Source organism: Andrena cerasifolii, chromosome 12 (assembly GCF_050908995.1).
Source record: "Andrena cerasifolii isolate SP2316 chromosome 12, iyAndCera1_principal, whole genome shotgun sequence".
NCBI classification, from domain to species: domain Eukaryota; kingdom Metazoa; phylum Arthropoda; class Insecta; order Hymenoptera; family Andrenidae; genus Andrena; species Andrena cerasifolii.
Window position 1 is genome coordinate 3,130,457 of NC_135129.1, and position 23,742 is coordinate 3,154,198.

Here is a 23,742-nt window from a genome sequence, read left to right on the forward strand (position 1 = left end):
TACGCTATCAGGGCCCGCTGTCTCTTGTTTACTCGTTGCGGGTTGCCGTTCGTTAGCCCGGTTGTTCTCAGGAGAATAACCAGGCTGCTCCGCGGCGATCCGAATTAATTTTGTCGCAGCAGAAATGTCGTTAATGAAAACGGAACGTACCCCGGGCGCGCAGTCAAACGTCGCCGGCTGATGCCGAGCAGCGTCGCCCCGGCCCGCGTCTACAGCCCCTTAGACAATTGGATTATACGCGTACAATAAATGTTAATACGGGCGCGCAAAGCCGGGCCACGCGTACAGGGTGAACGGCGGGGAACAGAGGAGCGAGTAAAACCGCGGAATCCTGTGTGCGATAGATGGCCGGCTTGCACGCGAAACCGAATTATTATCCGTCGAGCCGTAATCGAAAAGTAAAAAGCGGACGCGCGAGACGGGACGAGAGGAAAGGACATCAAAACGACCACGGCATTTCTGAACGAGCCACCGTGTATATACACGTGTACGAGCGCAATTACCGGCGCACTCGTGCCGTGTAATAACTGAAATGTAATACCGTATTGTTGTAAGTTTTATCGGTCCATCCCGCTCGAACCTAATCTCGATTAAGCGCTACGAAATTGCCCGCTTTCTACTCCGCGAGATCATTGGCAGCCCGTGGATAAGGGGCGCGTGGAATTCAAATTAGAGATTTGATGATGTGTAGGGGATTCGAAGCTATTTAAAAGTGGGAAGCTGTTTGCAAGTCGGGGCTACGAGCTGCGGATTATTCAGCACTGTTTCTGTTATATGAGGCGTGGATGCTGGGATGGGTATGGCGTTCATAAATGATAGTCGCCTTGATGGATATCGCAAGCACCTAGTGCCAAAACTTGAAAGGAATCTTAGGGACCTCTGAGGGAACTTTAGTGTTATACTATTGCATTTGTACTCACAGTAGTGGTGGAAAGAAAGTTTAAATTCGGAATAGTAGGAAAAGTAAGATAATTTTTGTTGGAGTAAAGAAATTCATATTGCTCTTCTCCGATATGGTGGTAATTTGGACAGCTGACTACGCGACAGACCAAGCTAATGGCACACCGGTTCCGCAAGGAGAAACTTCGCACAGTCGACCACGTTCTGCCGTTAAACACTGTTTATCCATTTCATATCCATTATACAGTTTGTGTTAAGTGAATAGTTATCACCTACAAGGTGCTAGTGCGCCTAAAGTGCGACACCCTAATTCTTTATGCGCACACATAAACCTTTAATAATAAAAAAAAAAATTAAAAGCGGCTTCAAAAAAATAAAAATGCACTAAAAATAATTTTTTCCTTATTTAATCTACGACTCCCAATTTCTTTATCTCAGCGCCTCATTATTTGCAGTGTGAAAAATTATTTTCTAGTGCATTTTTACTTCTTTGAAGTCGGTTTTAATTTAAAAATTTTTTTTATTCTTTACTTTTCAGTTATTTAAGTTATATAAGTACATTTATTTAAACAAATATGGGTAGGCCTACAAAAGAGCTACTCGTACAAAAAGAATCGTTTGCTACAAACGGAAGATTCGAAAATTAAGCGACATGAAAAAGTGACAATAAGGATGTCTCGAATTCGATATACGGGGTCTGCAACTCAACGCGCGGAAATACTTTAAAATGCGAGAATACATGAAATACAAATTACGTAATGAAGCGAAGTTTGAATTAACCAGTACTAGATGTATCGAGCCAATATTGATGCAGCGTAGGATGGGACCATCGGAGCATCGCCCTCTTTCGAATAAAAAAAAGATCATCAAAATTGGTCAATATGCTGAGGAGTTATACGGGGACAAACATAAAAAAAAATACATACGTGTCGAATCTATAACATCCTCCTTTGTGAAGTTGGTTAAAAACATTGCAACAGTTTTATTAGAATAAATTATACCTTTCAATTTACAACCCATAAATTGAGGGTTTCCTAGTATAAACCGCAGATACCACCATACTACTTAAAGCTTAGTATTAAGTATTAAGTTTTAAACCTTGGTTTCCCCACCACTGTGCGAACATCGTCAGAAAACATCCCCAAAACACGTTACAACGTCGGAAGGGAGGAACGGCATAGCGCCGGGTAGCTCTATGGTGGCCCCTGGACTATCACACCCAAAGATTAGAGCAGAAGCTGTGAAATTGTGAGTGGTAACCTGACGGGTACGAAGGGCGCGAATGAAACGAGGGGGAAATAGAGAAGGGGGTCCATGGCGATAATTAATTCCATGTCGCTGGCATATGGTGCTCACGGGGATGCTATTTCGAATTACCATACGTAAGCTATATTGTGCACAGCAACGGATGGTTGGGAGCTGTCGCGAGCAGACAACGTGTTTAATTGACTGAGTTAATTCGAACCGACTGATGATTAAAATTGAAACTGAAACAGGCACTTCGTTACACGCGATTTATGGAATGGTTCACCGATCGTGTAACTCACTGCTTTGAACATGATTACCGCCGCGATCCTTCTCAAAGCTGGCTGGCAGCTCAAGCCGATCACGTTATGGCGCGCAAAGCAACGTCTGCACAGGGTAAGTTGAGGTGAGTCGACCCGGTAGGGTAGTTGGCGAAATCGCTATATTTCAGGCTGTATACGTAAAAACGCGTTTAAGTGCAGACCAATTGCTTCTCTAGAAGCCAAAAACAGTGAGATTATTATAATTTATATAAAATATTTAATTATTTAAAATATAAATAAACATATATATAAAAAAAATGTACATTTATATAAAATATACTTCTAAGTTAATTTTCGTTTAATGTTTTGGATAATAAGGTAGCAGAGGTATTAAGGGACAATGCAGCGAACGTATTTGGCCATATTAACCCTTCCTTTCGAAGCTAACGAGAGGGTCATTTCTCCTTGCAGAAAGGAGAGATGGCCTGGTTACGAATTAGGATAAATGGCACACCTTCGAATTGCCTAGAATCTTTAGAAAATTATTTCACAACAAATCTAAATGTCGACTGGCTGAAATAGTGATAGATGTTACAGTTGTGGCCGCATAGAAAAACTAATTACGCTTAATAAACTAAAAAAATGAGTATCTGACTGTTTACAATGAGTATTTTACTCTTTACAAATATTAAAATAAAGTGTTTGTTTATTTATTTTATTTGTTCACTTTTGTATTCATTTGCTTTGATAATCGCCAGTAGGCCGTTCGCTTTTTGTTTCGTGTATTCTTTAGTTGTTACCGTAAACAAATTAAATTTCAATAAACCTGTAGGTGTAAATAATTTTGCTAGATCAGAACACTTCGCAAACCCGGAAATTTTAACGGAAGCTTATTTTTTAGGTTGAGTAATTCCTACTAGTAAAAATTAAATAAAAATGTTATTAAAACACATTATTTATTTAGTAACTATTACGAAACACTTAGCTTATTTTTTAGGTTGGGTAATTCCTACTAGTAAAAATGAAATAAAAATGTTATTAAAACACATTATTTATTTAGTAACGATTACGAAACACTTAGCTTATTTTTTAGGTTGGGTAATTCCTACTAGTAAATATTAAATAAAAATGTTATTAAAACACATTATTTATTTAGTAACTATTACGAAACACTTAGCTTATTTTTTAGGTTGGGTAATTCCTACTAGTAAATATTAAATAAAAATGTTATTAAAACACATTATTTATTTAGTAACTATTACGAAACACTTAGCTTATTTTTTAGGTTGGGTAATTCCTACTAGTAAATATTAAATAAAAATGTTATTAAAACACATTATTTATTTAGTAACTATTACGAAACACTCAGCTTATTTTTTAGGTTGGGTAATTCCTACTAGTAAAAATTAAATAAAAATGTTATTAAAACACATTATTTATTTAGTAACTATTACGAAACACTTAGCTTATTTTTTAGGTTGGGTAATTCCTACTAGTAAATATTAAATAAAAATGTTATTAAAACACATTATTTATTTAGTAACTATTACGAAACACTCAGCTTATTTTTTAGGCTGGGTAATTCCTACTAGTAAATATTAAATAAAAATGTTATTAAAACACATTATTTATTTAGTAACTATTACGAAACACTCAGCTTATTTTTTAGGCTGGGTAATTCCTACTAGTAAATATTAAATAAAAATGTTATTAAAACACATTATTTATTTAGTAACTATTTTTAAATATAAAACTATAATATAATATAAACATAAAAATATGAATAAATAAAGCACTTAATGACTTTGATGAAAACCTTTCCAAATTGTCGCGGAACACCTATTCAGGTTCAGCGGAACTGGTGTTCCGCGGAACATAGTTTGGGAAACCCTATGCTAGATTAATCTGTATCACTAGTGAAACTAAACTTTCAAACCTTTTACTCCGAAATATTCTTACTCAACCTTAAAATTCTTCTATAGCGATGAAGCTCTTGTAGTCTTCGCGGTAATTTGAAACAAGGCAATGACTGATACAATTGAAAATTTGAAAGGGTATCGCTACTTGTCTGTCTTAAATGTATCCAATTATTACATTCGTCGTGTCGATGAGGCACGAGGCTTTTCTTTGAAATTATTACCAGCTGGCATTCGCAGCCATCGATTTACGGCGCGAGGGGGGAGAATTACGTTTATATGCAGGTTTAATTGCACGTTCCGGAGCAGTCTATCCCAGCTGCAAGCCTTGGGAGAAGTACTTTTTCGTAATCACGAAGCTGTTTTCGTCAAACGAAACCCTCGAGTCGCATGTAATTATCGGACATACCGGGCTCGATTTGCGTGCATCCGGGGAGAAAAGATTCGGCGCGAGCGTTGCCCGTGCACGTAATTAAAATCCGCGCTTTCCAATAAAATTTCAGGCGCAACAGCCCGAGACAACGGTGAATTGTTGCTTGTCGTTGTTCCGCGCGTGCCGCGGAGCCGTTAACGAGCGTTCGGAAAATTTTTACACGTTTAGTATTCAGCTGGAAGCGTCGGTATATTGCGATTTAACGAGAGAACTTGTGTACACGGCAACTAATTAAATTCAACATTTACCCGACTAAATTTAATAAAAAAAAAGAAAACGTACAATACAACTTGTCAGCCTTAGTGGAATAATTTATGCTCGCGTACGAGCGGCCGGAAAATGTTTTCAGCAACTTCTACACTGAATTACCGTAGTTCTAATTTAGAACCCGCATGAGTTCCATTTTCAGAACTCCTACGATTCCATCAGATTCCTGAACAAGAATTATTTTGATTATATACCTTTCCTGGAAAACTGTTTTATTTAGAATGACACTTTCTAGCTGAAAAAAGTGCCCCCTTGCTCGGATGGAGCTTGAATGTTAACGTAAAGTGCACCTAGTCCTGTTGGTTATCGTTGAAGAGATATTCGATGAAGCTCGTCACTCGTAAGGGACAAAGCACGCTGAAATGAAAGGTAAAAAGTGACTTCGCAAACAAGCAATTTTGACCTGAATTTCAAATCTACTTCAGCAGCCGACGCGCATGTCTGTCCAATGCGTGCTTTCAATAATACATCTCGGCAACGCATTGTAATCAATGATCCATGCGCTGAACTGATAAAATTCTCATGATGGGGGAGCGGTAACGAATGGAATATCGGGAATTTCGAGCTGATACTCGTTAGTTTTTATTGGCATCGTTTTTCGAGAGAAGGCTCGGGGGGATATCGAAACAATGAACCAGGAAATGTTAAACCCACCGATTTGCAGGAAATTTGTTGTGACGTTGGAAAGGGTAATAGCACTTACAAGTAAACCCCGATAATGTACAACTGATGCTAAACAATTTACAGCCATCCGATCTCGCATATTCTAGGAAGCGGTTTAAACTTCCCCCGTTCGACAAAAGAAGCGATCGATCGATTATAAAAGATGGATACTGGTAATTTCGTTGATTTTATAAAGGATTCTTTGGTTAGATTTAATGCACGCTGCTGAATTGCTTCTCGAGTACAGACGCGTCTCGTCTTTTTAAAAAAATTCTCAGACAACCCTGGAGCGTTATCGATCAGGGATGGAAGAAAATAGGGATCGAGGCACCCCTCTACGGAGAAGTATCATTCAAATTGGAAGTACGTCCATTGATTTTTTAAGGATACTTGCGTAATAGAAGACCCACTGCGATATTGCCTATCACGTAATATATTGTACTTTCGTTTCGCTGTGCTCATATTGATCGTGTTACGTAATCAACTCTTTCATCTGCTGCCCCTTCCATCGGACGCAAATACTGAAATGTTTTATAATTCCCGACGAACCCAGCGCAATAAATCGCGCAGTGCATCATTTCGTCGTTATTTTTGCCCTTAACGCGACCAGCTTATGCAGTGTAAATACAACCCCTCTGTACACATCGTTCTCGATGGAATGGATTACAGAATACTTGCAACCACTAGTAATAAAGTTCCGCAGTCTCTTTTTCTTTGTGCATTTAGGGAGCTTGGAATATTCATTAGTTCCATTGGAAATAAATTGTACTGCTTCGTTGATTCTGTACAGCAATAAGTAAAACTTTTCTTCCCCAAGTGAACTAAAACTGAACGAACATAGATTCTAAATTCAAGAAGTAATACAGTGTAGCAGTATTGTGAAGATAAAATTACGAATGATTGAATACTTCGTGCCACTTGTTGGCCGAATAAATTTTCCAGGGAAAGAGAACGAGAACAGTGTACTCCGAAAGGAAGTCTGTTGTCAGGCGACAACGAGAATGCTTTGATGCCTGTCGTTCTCAGTTCATGAAATTTAAAACGAAACGATTTGGCACGTAAACTGACGAAGTCGCGCCGAGGCAACGACAATCCAAGTCTGCCGTCACGTCTGTCGTTGATTGTTTCAGAGAGAAGACCCCGTCCAGAAGCGTGGATAATTGCTCTGAACTATCGTCGTCGAAAGCTGTATGTACTCCGAATTTCTTCGGAGACTTTCGCGAAACTAGGTTGATGCACCCAACTTCGTAACCATTTTAGAGATCCATAACGAAGATTTTAATTAGTCGGAGCCATATAAACTTTTCCATCCTCTTTTTCGTCGAAGAACTGAAGACTCTACGAAGGTCTGACCCATAAGGGAGCATTCTACTGATTGCCAGAATCTCATTAGAAAGAAAATAAATAACAGAACCGACGTTTTCCTCCATAGAAGTACTCGAAGCATCGCAAACTTTCCCTTCGCGCCTCTTTCAGTACGACTTCAATCTCGGAGTCGGTCTGGCCACAAAGGGAAATGACAACTACTATCTCATTACTACGCAAACCTAATTTTCGCAAAACTAATAATAGGATTATTTAACGATATTCCAACTAGTTAGGGCATCGACAACCTGTCCTTTGTGTCTCTTAGCGTAGAATTTCCAGATTCGAAATGCGTCTGACTAATAAGGGGGAATTCTACTGGCGCCGGCTCGCAAGCGGTCTCTGCTCCACTGCGAAGGAATACAGTACAAGTGAATAGTACCTGAATCAATGTGTTCGAGTTAAATGAAGTATTATTTATTCGCGAGCAGGTTTCGTACGTCGCGACCCAATAATTCTGCTCGGAACGATTGAACCATGATAGCTGAACGGAGATGTTTGGAGGAGCGGCAGAAAGAAGCGGACAACGATGTGCACAGAACGTTCGCCCGGAAAGGAAGGGAAACGTGGAAGAAAATGGAAATAGAAACATGAAGTGAGGTGACTGTGGAGGTGAGTCAGACACGTCTGGAGATAAAAGGAACCCGACGAGGGATCCGCTCCGTTGGAAACTGAGTCGGCGAGATTGGATGGAGTGCATATTAACCTCCCAGTAGACCTGCGATGAGGTCAGATAGTCTCAACTTATTTATTTGTTGCTCGGGGACGAGGGGGAGGGGACGGTGAATGAGAAAAAGAGAGGTAAAGGAGCCACTGAGGGGGGCTGTTAGATGGAATATGCGTAAGCGTAGCGCAAAGTGTTTCACTGAAAATTTTGAAAATTAGAAGTGGAACACAAAATTGTTTAAATGCTTGCATTGGTCACAGCAACTTTCCTTTTATACAACTTTGGCGAACATAGATGTACAGGAATTGAATAAATTTCATAATAGACAATCTGCATCTCCATAAGAAAAGAAAATTGAATTTGTTTGAGGAAGTTCTAGATAGAACTTGAGAATGCAGGAAGAATGGAAACTGTTGTATTACTGGTTAGCATCGTAATTGCAACTAGATTCAAGTACGTTTCTACTTTCCTTATTGAATCGAATAACTTTTACAGAAAAGCTCCTGGTGAAATATTCCTGTTACAGTATTTGCGGAATTTTTTTCCAGGAACACGTAGTTTAAACATGCATTTGGCTTTTAGAGCGTGTTGTATCGCATTTGGTCGACTGGCCACGTTTCTTCGCGGACCAGCCGACGGGAATTTAGTTATTCCTGTCCAAGAGGATGTTTCAACCTGTTCCTCCGGTGAAATTCCCATTGCGGCTCGCTTCGCGCCGCGCTTTTTTCCTGCATGCACGTTGGATTAACGGGGAAGAAGATTTTGTCCCGAGCTCAGGGAATTGAAAACAGCTCCGAATTTCGCGCGAGAAGCTTCCAAGGCTCTCCCACGAATTAACATAATCCGAAGCAACGTGACGTTGTCGAGAAAAACGTCCATAGAATTGTCCGCTACATTTTTAAACGCATTAACCATCGGGGGAAAGTGGACTGTGCTTTCTATCGGCGCTGCTTAAATACTCGAAATAAACCGATAGCTAGTCGAGATATCGAAAGTGCAGCGAGCAAGGTAGAACTTGATTTTTGATTTAACGGGAAGAAAAATGATCAGGAAAGTTTCGTGAATCTTCACTCGAGAAACACTTCTATTCGCTGCTTTAAAACGATCTATCTTGCCTCTTGGGCGAGAAATCTTGTTTGTGGGAGACTCAAAAGTCGCAACTACCGCCTGAAACCTTTCGTCATATATATGAATGTATCATTAACAGCAGTTAGAACTCTTAAGGGGACTAGGCAGTCAGATCGCTCGAAAATCAAGTATTTTTTGCGAATTAATTACACGGAGATGAATACAAATTGTGACTAGTACTTTTGGATAATGCTTGTTAATACTATAAACAGTAAAAAAAAGTTATTTGAATAATATATATATATATGTATGACAGTGCTACAGTTGCCTGATATGTAGGTGTTTTATCTGGAGCTGCTGTAATTTTCCAGTGATTCTGGCCGTAAGAAATTGAATTGTAAAATATCCTCAGAAAATGATACTTTGCCCTAACCCCTATTATGCCCTGAACCTATTAAAAAAAAAATATATATAAGTACAGCGGTTGTAAAACGGCAAATTTTTAAGAAATGTGATTTTTCGCCAGGGAGAAGAGCCATTTTATTATTTTTTGTTTGCCAACATAGGAGTTTCCACAGACTTATGCTTAGGTTCAGGTCGTAGCTAGACATGTTTCACATATGTGAATTTTTTTTCAAACCGATTTGTACCTCCGTTTTTTCGCAATCGCTGCAAAACGAAGAGGAACTATGATTCCGAGAAAAACGCGTTTAAAGTTTCGAAAGAGGAATTAGTCTACCTGCGTGCGCGCAGAAACGGTTTGTGCCGCGCTCGACCCTTTCGGCCGTAAAATCCTTAATTTTGCGAATTTTAACATAAACCAAACGGCATTTTACTCGGGAAGGGTGGTACCTTCGAAAAATGCAACAACAAAAAAAATATAGAGTTTCTGACTGCCTAGTTCCCTTAAATAGTTTTGAAAAGTGACTCGAATATATATCGAGAAGATTTTGATGAAAACGAAGAATATTCTTTCTAGTCATTACCACAATATCGAAGTCAACGTTGAAACTTGACTACCATGCCAATAAAAATAAAATGTTGAGAATCACTGAATTCTATAAAAACCTAAAGGAATATCTAAATATTATAAATGTTGCTTAACTACTCAAGTTAAGATACTTTATTAATGCTAAGTACCTACTTTATACTATCGACGAATAAATGAACAAATTTTAAAGAAGGAGACATGAAATATTTTATTCATTCAAATGGGTTTGGCACACAATTTAACGCTATTGAATTTCCTACTTAGCACTACGACTATTCTAGTTACTTTCGATACGAAACGATTAAGCGTATCAGCGCGATAGCACTCGGCCACTGACACGGATCAAACTGAGCTGTTTTGCACGAGCGTCGAATTGCATCGCACGCTGTGGGTTAGAGCTGTACGGGTAGGTACTCGAAATAATCGATAATCGATCAGAATCGATTTTCGATTATCGATTGTCGATTTTCGACTGTCGATTTTCTATTATTGATTATCGATTGTCGATTATCGATTATTATCGATTATCGATTATTTTCAATTATCGATTATTTTCAATTATCGATTATTTTCAATTATCGATTATAAATATTTTAAATTTCGTCCCAAAATAATGAGAACTTTTCCAGCCATAGCAATTTTTCTAATGTGTTATTTTAAATCGAAATACAAAAATCTTCGCCGGCGGTGAAGCGTAAGTTTCGGAGGTGCGAGATGCAACGCGAAATGTGTTAAGAAACAAAGGAGTTTACGTTTAAATCACTCCAAAATTATCAATATACTAACAATTATAGAATATACGATCTGATTTCCCTCTATAAAATCTTAAACGGTCATATTTGCTGTCCCGAGATCCTCAGTAAAATTTGTCTAAATGCGCCTGAACGGAGGGGTAAGATCATTTCCTTTTCTTAAACCCATGATGTAAGGATACAAGGTGTGCTCCTGCGCACCCTTTTCAAATTAGCCAATAACGTGCCCTTCCCAAGATCCTTCATATTGGATTATCAACCAATAGGTTAGAATGAATTTGTCAACATTTCGATATGCGTCCATACACTAGCATATGCATTCATATACATACATATTTTAATATGGCGGAGATTGGGAATGCGCAGTAAAAGACGAAAATCGGCCGCTCAACGAGCACACCTTATATCCTTACATCATGCTTAAACCCACGCTCTTAACGACTAGCGTAGCGCATGCAGATCCTATAAACAGGATATCCAACCTGGCGAACAAATATTGCTCTGAGCTAGACTTCTTTAATATGGATCTAGCGCCCTTTCTAACAGCGGTGCGCAAAATTATTCCCCTAGATTAGCAATAAGCGGCTGCACCGTTCTCTTCTAAATTAGTATGTATGTAATACCTCGTACAACATTTCTATTAAATGTACAGTGTATGCTAAGGGCTAGTCCCGTTTAAATAAATAATAAATAAATAAATATACATGTAGTTTAATTTACATTCGATATTTATTAAACGTCCCAGAGCGGCTCGAATGAATCGAGCTACTTGAAACGTTCGGATTACTCGAAACATTCAGGTTACCCGAAACATTCGGGTTACCCGGAGCCGTTCGGGTCTCGACTCGGCTCGAGCAGCTCTACTATAGATGCATATTGCATCACAGTAGGCGTTGCACTTCCGGAACATGCAAAATCAATTTCCCCAAGTATGCCTCGGACATTTCAATCTAATATAAAACGCCTAGTTGTACCGAGCGGCCGACATAAACGCAGCTTCAAATAGATATGTAATACAATAATAATTCACTCGACTAATGACCGAATGTCTAGTGAAATTGAAACGTCGTTTTAGTTTTAGTCAACATATTAACATTAAAGTCCCTAGAAGAACTTTCCTATAAAATCTACCACAGTCAAGAATATTTGAGAACCTGTTCTCTGCCACAATTCTTTCTTCGAGCTTAATCGGCTTGTAACACTGCTATAAAAATCAGAAAAAATTGTATCACTCACCCTTTACCAACTGCCACGCTATCAAACAGGTCCAGGGATATTTCCTTGCAGGCGTAACAAACGATATTTGGCGACGACAAAGAAGGGATCGGCGTTTATCAGCTCTAAGCCTGAAAGACAAACAATCGTCCATCTTCGATATCTCTGACAAATGATATTTGTTTGCGGGAATGCTGGGGTCGTAAAAGATAATTACTTTGTCCCCCCATGTTTACATTTATTACCCACTATCGAATGGCACAGCTATGCACATAAAACAGTGCGAGAAGGAAATAGGCTGATACTTAAATATTAGCTTACCTGCTATTGATATTTCGTGCGATCGATGTCTCACACGTCCTCGAATGACACGACACACTCACTGCTTAGCTATCCACTGCGTTTTCAAAGCATCGTTGTGTAGCAAGAAAAGCGCGGTTCGGCCCTCAGCCAATCGGGGAGCAGCTTACGTCTTACTGGCTCAGCTGGATTGCGCGCGCAAAGCGTGTTGATTGCCATTGATTTGAAATCGATTTCTGGATCCAGCACTTGTTTTAAATAGAGGTGGTTTTCTCAAAGCCCCGAAAGCCAAGAAAGTTTTGAGTTTCGAGAATTCGAAGATTTACATTTTTTTCGTGATTCGAAACTCGCGAAAACCAGGTAAGAAAAGGTATGTCAACGAATTTTTACATTGTTATATTGTTGTTCGTATTTTGTTTAACTGTGGTCAATTTATGCATAAATTTTATTAGCTTCAGTTTTTAAAGCAAGATATTCCACTTACAAAACAGAATCGGCATTTCAAGTTTCGAGAGTTTCCTACAAAGTTTCGGATTCGAATTTCGAGAATTCCAAAATTACCTTCGAACCCACCTCTAGTGTTAAACATTATGTTTATTAAACATTATGATGTTCGACATTTTTTAAAAATAAAACAGAGTTGCCATGATTAATTACTCAAAGTAAAATTTGTCTATAATTAAGTATATTACGTAAGAAAAAGCTTAGCCTCATTCCGAATTAATATCTGAAGTAAAAATCAAGTGGTAGTTAACAAAAATTGTAATAACGATATAAGCAATGAATTATATAAAATCAATAAATCATACATGCAAAAGGAAAATGTCCAAGTGTATCGATGAAAGTTTAAATTAAAAAATGTGTCCCTAACGTCAGACGGAACAGCTGGTGCAAGTAGAAGTTCCACGCGTTTCATCTGGTTGGTTAAAGATATAAAGGAAAAATTATAAGTACGTGAATTATATTTATTTTACTATTGAATGCTATCAAAAGCTTCCTTTTTGCTAATCAAATATACAAACGTTGTAAAATCCCATCAGAATTTCACATCTGCCTCAACCACTGACAATACGTTTATTTCAACATCAAGTGCGGTACAAAAAAACGATATAGAAATAGTTTCATGTACGAAATGTGTTAAGATAAAGCTTACATATCTCTCGGTAAAGATATCTTACATGTTTTAAAAAATACTCGCTTCTGAAAATTCTCTTATAGGATAATTTCGTTATCACAGCAATACACTACATTTGTTATAATATTAAGGCTTCCTTATTGTAATAAGAAAGCATTATTAGTAACGAATTATTTAGGTACAAAATTTCTCGATTATGATGCTTAATGATATGAGCAGTAGAATACTTCAAATATCTCTGTGCCCTGGATGCCAATACTTGCTCTTCCAAATATGCAGGAAGCGTGAAAATTATAATTTACTCGTTAATAATATCTCTTTGTCTATAAAAATTATTCAATATGAATTTCTGTTCCTATATTTACATTTTGTTATAGTGTCGTCGACGTAACAGCGCTAACACCGTGCACTAATACTATAGGTGGTAAATCTGCTGTCAATTCCGTTAGCAATTGAATATATTGACGATACGTGGTATTCTCGTCCCAAGTACTTGACGCCGGCGGCGCGGGCAAATAAATGAATGTCGCTGCAGTTTCAGAGGAATGCTGTCTAATCAGTTGATTTACACTAAAAAAAAAAATTGGATAAATTAGAAATTCAAATGAACCATTTCCTTAAAATCGTTGATAACCAAAGTATTTACCTTAAAATATAAGCACGCGAAACGTTACTCAATATGCTATCACTGTTCTCAGTGCTCGATTCGTACTGATTTTCTACTCTTGGTTCGATAAGGGATCTACCCTCTAATCCCTGTACTTGCGCTCCCCAGTCGGGGATCTTCTTAATGGACGCAGATATTCTCAGCATATTTAATAACTTCCTTATACGGTGCTCATTAGAAATTTTCGGATATTCGCTAATTGAATTTTGCGAATCTGAAATGCGCAAACTTGCATCGCTGTCCGAGATCTCGCAATGGAACACCCTGAGGTGCAAATTCTTCCATGCGGACACCATGTTGATAATGCATGCGAGTTGAAGCATGAACAATGACGTTGTATCAAATGGATCTTGATCCGAAGGCTGGAAAAAGTTTACCGGCCATACGTCAATGTATTTTAAATTAGAGTTCCTGCAAAAGTAATGATCCATTGTCAAAATCATATAACGAAACGCGCCGATTATATCGTCAAATGATATTTACTTTGTTATTTGGGATTTGTTCAACATATGAAAGTTCCTGCACAAACATAAATTTTTCTTCATCTTTAAAACGTCCGAGCACATTCCTACGTATTGCACTGGATCTAAAATCTTCTCCGTGCTTGCCTGCCTTAATGGAAATGCAGTCCTGTTTGGCAGTGCCGAAACATTCTCGAACATGTCCGTCGAGTATTGAGAATTATTGAAGAAGTCTACCGGTGCCTCCTCGTCGTAAAAGCCGAGAACAATGGTATTCGGCTTCATCGCTCCCATGCCAGATATTCTTATCAAATGGTGCAATCCTTCGCGCACAGTTTTCGTAACGGTCAGCTCGACGAACGCTTTTACTTTCATGTGATCCACCAAGCTCAACCAATGGGGATATTCCTCTATGGTAGGATCGATATTCTGACCAAAGAATTCTCCAACTTTCACGTGCCCTATCACATAAAGCCCTCCTTTTTTCAAATCGTTTACAAAATCTATGAGCGGGCACGCTGATCGCGGGGAGGCTACCATTAAAAGCATCTGCGGCCGCCAAAATTTCACGTGGTCTTTCCGGGAATCCAACATCAATAAGTACTTTCTGACTTGATGGAATATCAGCGCTTGCGAGATGCTTCCCCACGGAGCGTTTTTACTCGGAGAGAACAAATGCAGAACAATGATTAAGATCAGGCATAGTATTATACTACTGGAAGCATAGATACTATTTATAACGAACATCATTATCAATGTTCCAAGAAGTCCGATTGTTGCCGTATGCCAGGTAAAATAATTAAACGTCGGCCTATAATAAATGCAATTTGCGTTAACTTTCGGTCTGAAGTCTTTCGAAATAATTCCAGATGAATCGAAAAGGTACCTGAAATTTGGAGCACTTGCAAGCTCAAGTCCAAGGCACGCCAAGTTAGTGGCTAAGTAGCTTAACAAAAATAATACTGAATTGATCTGAGCGATGGTGTTCAGAGAACCTACGAGTAAAATAATTTGGACTAGGGTCCACGAAGTTAAAACTGCAGCAATTGGATTCCCCTTCCATGTTCCTTGTACTATAAAATTCAGTCCGGACCCTGTGGGCATTGAAAGTACAGAGATTAGATAAAATTAACCAGCTACAGGAGAAACTTTTAAAAATCTCAGATTTCAATTTACCAAACACGTTATCCTTCGCTAACGCTTCTAAAACTCTGCTCGAGCCTATTAAGTTACTTAACCCTGCGCTAAATGTTGCTGTTAATATACCAACTGCTACAAACGGCGGCCAAACGTTAATCGGCATCGTGTATATAAAATTATTTTGCAACAAGAACCGACTTGTAGTCGCAGCCGTAAGAATCGATAAGAGAATGTAACATATAAACGTAAACAATACTGCTGACAAAGTCCCATATGGAATGTTCCTCCCGGGGCTTTTCAATTCACCTATAAATAACAAATATTCAATTCTGAAGCATAAATAAAATATGAATTATTAAGTTATTCGGATATCCAAGAAATGGAAATAGAAAGAAGGAGAGGAAGAGTGTTTGATGAGGAACTAGCGCAAAGAGACAGGGCAGAGTAGGTTTGAACCTCTAGCAATACCGCAGAATACTAGGAGGCAGATATAACACACATTATACAGAAATTAGGGATAACCGGAGAGAACATTACCAAGACCGAAATTACAGAGGCAGAGATCAAAGCATGATCGCAAGGTTCAGATGTGGGAACGAAGAGCGGGGAAGCAAGTACTGGAAGGAAGAAAAAGAGACAGTATGCAGACTAAGTAACGGGGCTAGAGCAGCGCTGTCTAAGGCATAGACATATATAGACGGAGCGTAAGCTGAGGGGGGTGGAAGATTCGCGGTAAGGGGAGCGATACAGGCAAATCGGGTAACGCAGTGGATATGCATGCCGAATGCTTCCGAAGCTAACCCGACGTGCCTCTATCTGATTTCTGCCTTTTCCCCTCCAAGCCTACCGTTCCCCTCGCCCATAGCTCCAGCTTCTGCTCCGTCTATATATCTATGGTCAAAAGGTCGCTCCCGCGGGAACTTGGGGTTCTCCCACTCTCGTCCGCGTTGTCAGGGATACCGCGCGACGCTAACCGCGAAGACGCTAGCCCGGCTGGCCCGTCATGGCAGCCTTCGTAGCGTCGCGCGGTCTCCTTGACAACGGAAGGCACGCTGCGCGAAAGAAAGATTGGAAGGGGAAGCAGGCGCGTGAGGGGCCCCTACGCTGGACAGGGCTGGGCCAGAGAGATGCTGGGTCACATGCTATAAGACTGTAAGGAGCTGAAAAGAGAAAATTCAACGATCAGAGGGATACTAAAGGAAGAAGAAGAAGGAGCGGACTGGATGCGTATGGTCCTGGAAAGGAGAAGAAAAGAAGAACAAGATGAAGGAAGAAATCAAAACGAAAGCACAATCTTGAGGGCGAAAGGCAAAAAATAAACCTATTTACTATCACTACTTATTAAGTTATTTAAACAATTACCACTCATATTAGCCCCAGCCATTATACCAGTCACGCCGCTAAACAATACGCCAAAAACACTTGCAAAGTCGGTCATTGCTCCTCCGCTTGAATAATCCTGGCTGTAGTTGGAATAAAGATTACTTATCAGAGTAGAGGATAACAATCCTGTATAAGTGCCGTTCACATGTTCAGTCGCGTTTTGAACCAGCGTATTTGCAACTGGAATCGGTATCTACAACGAAAGAAATTTTAAAGCCATCGATCATATTTTTCATCGCGAAGCAGTTAATACTTTCATTTTTCGATCACAAAACTTCTTTCTACATTTCGAATTATTACCTCTATGTATCCTTGTGCCAAAAAGCTTATGAAAACGCTGGTCAAGCAAACGCAAACAACAGCTAAAATCGCAACGCTGGTCTTTGCGAACATTGCAGCTCCAATTAAGCATACCAATAAATTGGCAGTGTTTAGTACTGAGCAATACAAAAAACTCCACCATCTACCACCTGGTATAAGGCCAGTTTTGCCAGCCAGATAACCAGATGGTCCAAAGTTTTCTATCAATCCTTCCGCGCAGCCGGTAATACAAAGCGCGCTCGATACAATATTAGCCATAAAGAATAGTGTACCAATGGAACCGCCGAATTCTGGCCCGAGCGTACGACTGATCATGACTGTGTAACAATTAATAAGGAAAAGATATCTTGTATTTCAAGTTTCCGAAGGGGGATTTCAACGAACAGAGCAGAATAATATAATATGTAATTGAACAGTAGATACGAGTGGGCCGGGTGGCTGATATCTTATCTCCGGACAACGTATAGTTCATTCCTAATGGATCGGTAATTACTAAAGATAATGAAAACATTAAACAAACCGAGAGTAATTTATCTTTCAAGGATACAGTAAGCACCACCCCCCTCGACCGCCCCATTTGTCGAAATCGCGCATACCGACGCTACAGTGAATACCAAAATTCCGTAAGCAATTATGAATTGAGTCAAAGTTACAAGTAAGCCTGCGTTTCCCACGATGTATCCTGAAACACAAAGTTCGCAGCGTTAGATAAAATCGTCATCTTAGCCTGTGACGCATTAATAGTAACACGTCGATACAGAGAGAACAAAGAGCGTAACTTTGTAATTGGAATTGTACAAAGCATTTTACGTTGCACTTGCGAAATTCTTACCCATTCGTAAGAAAACTAAGGCACTGAACATGGATAACGTCACGGGGCTAAATACGCCAGCGAACGTTCCCAAAGTACGGCTGCTGTCTCCGCCCAAGCTACCGAACTCAACGTACCCGTCTCCTTCCGCATGCTGTATTCTTCGAAACCTAAAGAAATTGCTTAATCTGTGAAGAACGCTTCTGCCGTGGATCAGAGGAGCCTTCTCACTGGTGATCTTAACGTGCACAGGTTCGTTGTTCGTCGAACCTATTTCTGAAGCTATCATTGTTTACCTTTCTGGAAAGAGAATTTCCAATTAAGCGCATACACCAGCGACTATCTCGTATCTATAAATCTAATGCCGCGTCGTTCGACTTGTTTCATTGTCATTTCGAACGCAAGCGGAAACACAGTGACACGTATTGACACATGGCAGGTTTGAATATCTTTATCTACAGGCCACTTTAATGATACTCCGATGTACCTACTTGCTTCGTTATTTACATAAAGCAATAAAAAAACACTGTCGCTGCACGTAATTAAATCACGAACTTGTGATGTCATCCATCGAAACGTCAAAGCAGAACTGACTGTACTACGTATCAATTCGAGGTTGTTAAACTCGTGTCAGGAAGTATTAAGCGCAACGTCCCCCTTTAAACCACGAAGCCATTTCTTAAGATTAGAAAATTATCGCAGCATTTTTTAATTAATTTCACGCTCCTCTGATATGTATCGCGAGAATTCCCCATTTAAACGGGGAACTTTTTTTATCTGCGTTTGGCATTCCTAGGAAAATTTAATTATTAGACATTAGACTCGGTGACATTAACATAATTATGCAATTAAACACATGTTGGGTAGAGATAGAGACGCGGGGATTATGCATCGGTGTAAATTGATGCAGAAACACACATTTCTTTAGCACCGAAGGAATGTACATATTATTCGTAGAGAATTTTGCAATAGCGCAGATCTCACGAATCCAATGATACGAGCTTAACAAAGTTATCAGATAAATTTGCTCTCCGTCGATTCCTTTCTGCAATGATAAATGTATATCTCAAACTAAGTACTACGTCGCGCGAGTTGATATTCAATTTTAGCGTATTTATGAATGTTTCTGCTGTTATAGCATTATCAATAGTCTTGACATCACAATTGTTACAGGGAACTGCAAGTTCGCAAGTCGCGCGTGTAGACAATTGTTTGCCTTTGAAAATTTGAAACAAGATTCCAGTAAGACATATTGAGGAGCAAAATGGTTATGTACGTACGAAAGTTAGCTTTACCATTGTCTCGATCGATTACAACAAATTTTATATTGATTCGCCAAATGAGTGCGACTGTTAAATCAGATTCTGGGAAATCTTTATTGTACAAGGAATATGGGGAGCCTGCCGATGTTTTACACTTTAGGACAGAGACTATCAATCAACCAGGAACCGATCAGGTATTTAAGCTTCCGACGAAGGAGACAGTTACACTCAATAAAACACCGAGACAATATTCCCTGCAAGCGCTTTAACCTTTTGTCATCGAAAAATTACGTTAACTATTCTCTGCGAAGGTCTCCGTCAAGTGGTTGCTAGCACCCGTTAACCCAGCGGACATAAACACGATACAAGGTAAATATCCGAGCAAGCCACCTTTGCCAGCCATTCCAGGAAACGAAGGTGTAGGCGAAGTAACAACTGTTGGCTCCAACGTAAAGAGTCTAAGCATCGGAGACAGAGTTATACCGAACGGAACGAACTTAGGGACATGGAGAACGCACGCAAATTACAATTCAGAGGAGCTTATGAAGGTACGGAACGGTTTTGAATGTTAAGTCTACGTGTATTTTCTATTCTTCTGCTGAAACTTTAGATCCCGAAAGACGTTGGAACCGTGGAGGCCAGTATGTTAAACGTGAATCCGTGCACTGCGTACAGAATGCTCAAAGACTTTGTGTCGCTAAAACCTGGAGACACTGTGATTCAGAACGGTGGTAATTCTGCGGTGGGACAAATGGTTATACAATTATGCAAAGTATGGAATTATAGATCTGTCAGCGTCGTGAGGGACAGGCCAAACATTCAAGAGTTGAAGGTACGACAACGATAACGGGTTCATTCTGGTAATCACGCCGCAAAATTCGGCAACATTCAGGCTTTTTTTCTCAGTGAATACTATGAATAACAATGTCAAACTTTTTTTTCAGTTATTAAGCTACTTGTAATGTATGCGGAATAATTTTTTAAATACACTTTTAATTGTGTTTTTTCAATGTTATCTGGAGTTCAAAATCACGCCTTTGAAAGGAATACTTCCCTGGTGGAAGTGATTTAAGCTCACTGACTCATCTGAAACAAAAAAACCAAGCTGATTCTTAATCATTATGAGTACCGCTATCGCAGGTGCCAGAATTAGCCACGTGAGTCAAAATTTAACAAAATTGCGCACATTCAAACTTCAAGTTTCGAAATTTTCCATTCTTGAAGCTCGAATGCGCGCAGTTTTGTTATATTTTGATTCACGTGGCTAATTCTGGCACCTGCGCTAGCGGTACTCATAATGATTAAGAATCAGTTTGGTTTTTTTGTTTCAGATGAGTCTGAGCTGAAATCACTCCCGCCGTCTTTTCAAAGGCGCGATTTTGAACTGCAGATAACATTGAAAAAATACTATTAAAAGTGTATTTAAAAAATTGTTCCGTATACATTACGAGTAGCTTAATAAGTGAAAAAAGGTTTGACATTGTTATTCATTGAGAAAAAAAAGCCTGAATGTTGCCAAATTTTGCGGCGTGATTGCCAGAATGACCCCTTAACGTTGAAAACCATTGTAGGATCATCTGAAGAGCATGGGTGCGGATGAAATACTTACAGAGGCTGACATAAGGAAAACTCCGATTTTCAAGAGCAAAAAGTTACCTGCGCCGAAGCTAGCTCTTAACTGTATATGTGGACAAAATGCGTTAGAAGTCCTGCGACATTTAGCGCACGGGGGTATTATGGTAACTTACGGCGGCATGTCCAGGGAACCTTTGACGATTCCTACTTCTGCGCTTATTTTTAAGGTAACTGCATCTGTGCGATCATTTAAGTTCTAGCAAAGTTCTTGATAACTTTTAACGAATCCACGGAATCTGCAGGATATCTCTTTGAAAGGATTTTGGATGACAGCGTGGACGAAAACAAATATGGACTCCAAAGAACGGCTGGATATGTTTAACGAATTAGGAACATTATTCAAGCAGAAAAAACTAAAAGCACCGCCGCATAAGTTAGTTCCATTCAGTCAGTATCAAGAAGCTGTTGTGAATGCGCTTAACATGGACGGTAGAACTGGACTAAAGTATATTTTGGACATGACTAAATCTTAAAGCAACTTTTCGTTGGATAATGAGTTAATTTCGCGACGAGAATGCTGGATTTTTGGTATATTCGGTGTAATATCATCTGGCATATTGGTTTTGTAATTTTTTGTACAGTATACATTCTGTAGTGGATTTTTAATTAAGCTCTGGAGTAATTATTTGATCTTAATCGATATTTGTTAACGAAAGTTCAATGTATAATAGATCTACATAAGTAATATAATTTGAATTTCGACTAAAAATTGTTCTAATTAGAAGAGATGATTTCGGCGCACTGGTTCGGTCTATTAAATAATTAAATAAAAGCTACTTTGCAATTTTGAGAATTTTTACCAAATTCCAAAATTGCATCGCACATTCCCAGCAATGAACGTGATATTTGTTTAAAAGAAATTTTTTTTGTAAAAAGCATACGCAGTATTTTTTCCTTTTATCTAACTTTCCTTGAGAATGGTCATAATTATTGACCGAAACGTTGGAATATGGTAAAAATTCTCAAAATTGCAAAATAGCTTTTATTTAATTATTTAATAGACCGAACCAGTGCGCCTAAATCATCTCTTCTAATTAGATCTACATAAGATTTGAAATTAAGTAGGTAATTACAAGATCAATATGTCTCGAAGTACATTTTTTACCAGTGTACTTTCGACAAAATACGCTTCCCTATACGTTCTACAATGCAGAAATGATTTTAGATATAAAAACTAATGCTGCTACGATATGTTATAAAGAAATATTTATTTGCACCAGAAGTACTTATATATGAATATGAGCAAAATGTACAAGAGAATTTCTATTACCTATTACGACGCAAATTGCGCACCTTTCAAACGAATGAAATAAAATTATTCCATTTCGTCTAGGAGCTCCAGCAAATCCATGCTACGTTTAATTCCTTCGTGTTCATCTTCCAAAAAATCTGCACGTACGTTGTCGAGCTTAGTTTTATAGTCTTCATTGAATTTTGTCTTTTCATGCTTCTTAGCTACCATATCGTTTTCACTGTCCTCGTTAGGATCAGGATTTTCTTTCTCTAAATTTGCATTGTCGTTATCTTCGTTGGTAAATAAATTCAAAGTGAAAGGTCTTTTATATGAAGTATCTTCAGTCCCCAGTTGAGCGGCCAGCATACCAAATTCTGCTTTCGCACCGCAATCTTTTAAATACTCTTCGTTCTCTTGCTTGGATGCCTCGTTTGACGCGTTATGCGTCCCCGAGTACCTGTATAGTATTTATTGGATGCATTTCTGTTTCGGGAAAACTCCGAGTAGGCGTTTATTATCCATACTTACATGTTTTTACCTAGCGAGGTGCCACGTTCGCCGAAAAGATTAAACGAGCCATTGCAGCAGCTTTTAGGTTCCACTGCACACAGCTTCATGGCATGGAGGCGACTTTTCTTCTCTTCGTATTTCTCGTCGTAATCGTGGGGCTTTAAATTGAAACTGCCATCGTCGTTTTGCAATCCAAGTCTGAGGAGAATAGATACCCTCACGCAATGTGGCTCTAACATTTCCAAACAATCGTGCCTGACATCCCAGACATCTTCGCAAGTTAAATTACTATAAAACTGTATAACAATTAGTAAGCTCCTCTCAGAGGCTCGATTATACAAATTCGAAATTGGATCAAAGAACAAAATGCTTACATCAATCACCATCTCGTGTACCAATCCGATGCACTGTTGCGCATTCGAATTGCTGACCATGTCTCGGATCGCATCCGTGTGGTTTAACGTTAACAGAATAACTTCTCTAGGACCAGTCGCTGCCGTTAATTGATATTTAACCATCATGATCATTAAATCGAACAGTTTATTCATGCTGTTTTTATCGAGTTTCATGATCGACGACAACACAACGCATTCTAAAGTAGACCGCAGGGTAGATATCCCAGTCAAAGGCCTTTCGTCAAATACAGATGGCAATATTGTAGGATTAAGTAAAGCGACAGTCACATCGTCTAATACTGAAAGTTAAATAAGCACTTCGTAAGATTGATTGAAGTGTGAATACGTAAAAATTAAATTACACTATCCAACGCAAATTAATAGTAGCATCGGACTGCATGTTTCCTCTGTGATATTAAACTAGCCTTGCATGGTTTTATCAGCGCTGATCTTCTGCGCTTTTAATCGTTGGCACAGAACGTACAACATTTCGCCGCCCAGATTTAAGTAAAGTATCGGTGTCGCGTATAAGGACATCTTCGCGACAGATTTTCCGTACTCACTTTCACAAAGTACAAAGTGCTTTTACTGTTTTAGTACACGTATGGTTTAGCTTACATGTACCGTTGTCCTGGCGACAGCAGTGTACATACAATTAATTGACGCAGTACACGTGGAGACTGCGCGATATTTCGCGTTCCGCAGCCGCGGATAACCGTCCTTACGATTCTACGCCCATCGCG

The 23,742-nt window shown here is 39.1% G+C and overlaps 3 protein-coding genes across 7 annotated transcripts; 1 reads left to right on the forward strand and 2 right to left on the reverse strand.

The window, feature by feature from the left end:
• Positions 1-12,996: 12,996 nt before the first annotated feature.
• On the reverse strand, positions 12,997-18,763 carry LOC143375469 (solute carrier family 12 member 9). 4 transcript variants are annotated; one of them, XM_076824600.1, is made up of 11 exons: positions 18,451-18,763; positions 17,985-18,263; positions 17,700-17,834; positions 17,132-17,469; positions 16,811-17,024; positions 15,485-15,754; positions 15,195-15,402; positions 14,331-15,119; positions 13,827-14,258; positions 13,546-13,750; positions 12,997-13,444 (listed from the first exon to the last, which is right to left on the reverse strand). In XM_076824600.1, exons 2-10 carry the CDS (start codon positions 18,250-18,252, stop codon positions 13,552-13,554), a joined length of 2,853 nt encoding a protein of 950 aa, XP_076680715.1. In that variant the 5' UTR covers positions 18,253-18,263; positions 18,451-18,763; the 3' UTR covers positions 12,997-13,444; positions 13,546-13,551. The 4 variants fall into 4 exon arrangements, with proteins under 4 accessions (XP_076680715.1, XP_076680714.1, XP_076680713.1 ...); XM_076824599.1 differs by having other exon boundaries at positions 12,997-13,750; positions 17,985-18,259; positions 18,455-18,763; XM_076824598.1 differs by having other exon boundaries at positions 12,997-13,750; positions 18,455-18,763.
• A 190-nt stretch (positions 18,764-18,953) lies between these two features.
• On the forward strand, positions 18,954-22,206 carry LOC143375472 (enoyl-[acyl-carrier-protein] reductase, mitochondrial). The gene is made up of 5 exons (XM_076824610.1): positions 18,954-19,419; positions 19,537-19,773; positions 19,836-20,057; positions 20,797-21,027; positions 21,103-22,206. Exons 1-5 carry the CDS (start codon positions 19,228-19,230, stop codon positions 21,331-21,333), a joined length of 1,113 nt encoding a protein of 370 aa, XP_076680725.1. The 5' UTR covers positions 18,954-19,227; the 3' UTR covers positions 21,334-22,206.
• Positions 22,050-23,647, reverse strand: Oscp1 (Organic solute carrier partner 1). 2 transcript variants are annotated; one of them, XM_076824609.1, is made up of 4 exons: positions 23,425-23,647; positions 22,979-23,298; positions 22,623-22,900; positions 22,050-22,551 (listed from the first exon to the last, which is right to left on the reverse strand). In XM_076824609.1, the coding sequence occupies exons 1-4, from the start codon at positions 23,534-23,536 to the stop codon at positions 22,176-22,178; spliced, it is 1,086 nt and encodes a 361-aa protein (XP_076680724.1). In that variant the 5' UTR covers positions 23,537-23,647; the 3' UTR covers positions 22,050-22,175. The 2 variants fall into 2 exon arrangements, with proteins under 2 accessions (XP_076680724.1, XP_076680723.1); XM_076824608.1 differs by having other exon boundaries at positions 22,623-23,298.
• Positions 23,648-23,742: the final 95 nt, after the last annotated feature.

What these genes read in the sequence shown, in the direction of transcription:
- LOC143375472 (XM_076824610.1), top strand. Translation starts at nt 19,228, where the DNA reads ATGGTTATGTACGTACGAAAGTTAGCTTTACCATTGTCTCGATCGATT. An exon ending in CAAACATTCAAGAGTTGAAG is followed by an intron (nt 20,058 to 20,796) that starts GTACGACAACGA and finishes AAACCATTGTAG; the next exon opens with GATCATCTGAAGAGCATGGG. An exon ending in CTTCTGCGCTTATTTTTAAG is followed by an intron (nt 21,028 to 21,102) that starts GTAACTGCATCT and finishes CGGAATCTGCAG; the next exon opens with GATATCTCTTTGAAAGGATT.
- LOC143375469 (XM_076824599.1), bottom strand. Translation starts at nt 18,252, where the DNA reads ATGATAGCTTCAGAAATAGGTTCGACGAACAACGAACCTGTGCACGTT. An exon ending in CGAGGGGGGTGGTGCTTACT is followed by an intron (nt 17,470 to 17,699) that starts GTATCCTTGAAA and finishes ATTGTTACACAG; the next exon opens with TCATGATCAGTCGTACGCTC. An exon ending in GCAAGTGCTCCAAATTTCAG is followed by an intron (nt 15,120 to 15,194) that starts GTACCTTTTCGA and finishes CATTTATTATAG; the next exon opens with GCCGACGTTTAATTATTTTA.
- Oscp1 (XM_076824608.1), bottom strand. Translation starts at nt 23,536, where the DNA reads ATGTCCTTATACGCGACACCGATACTTTACTTAAATCTGGGCGGCGAA. An exon ending in CGCTGATAAAACCATGCAAG is followed by an intron (nt 23,299 to 23,424) that starts GCTAGTTTAATA and finishes TTTAACTTTCAG; the next exon opens with TATTAGACGATGTGACTGTC. An exon ending in ACCTCGCTAGGTAAAAACAT is followed by an intron (nt 22,552 to 22,622) that starts GTAAGTATGGAT and finishes AATACTATACAG; the next exon opens with GTACTCGGGGACGCATAACG.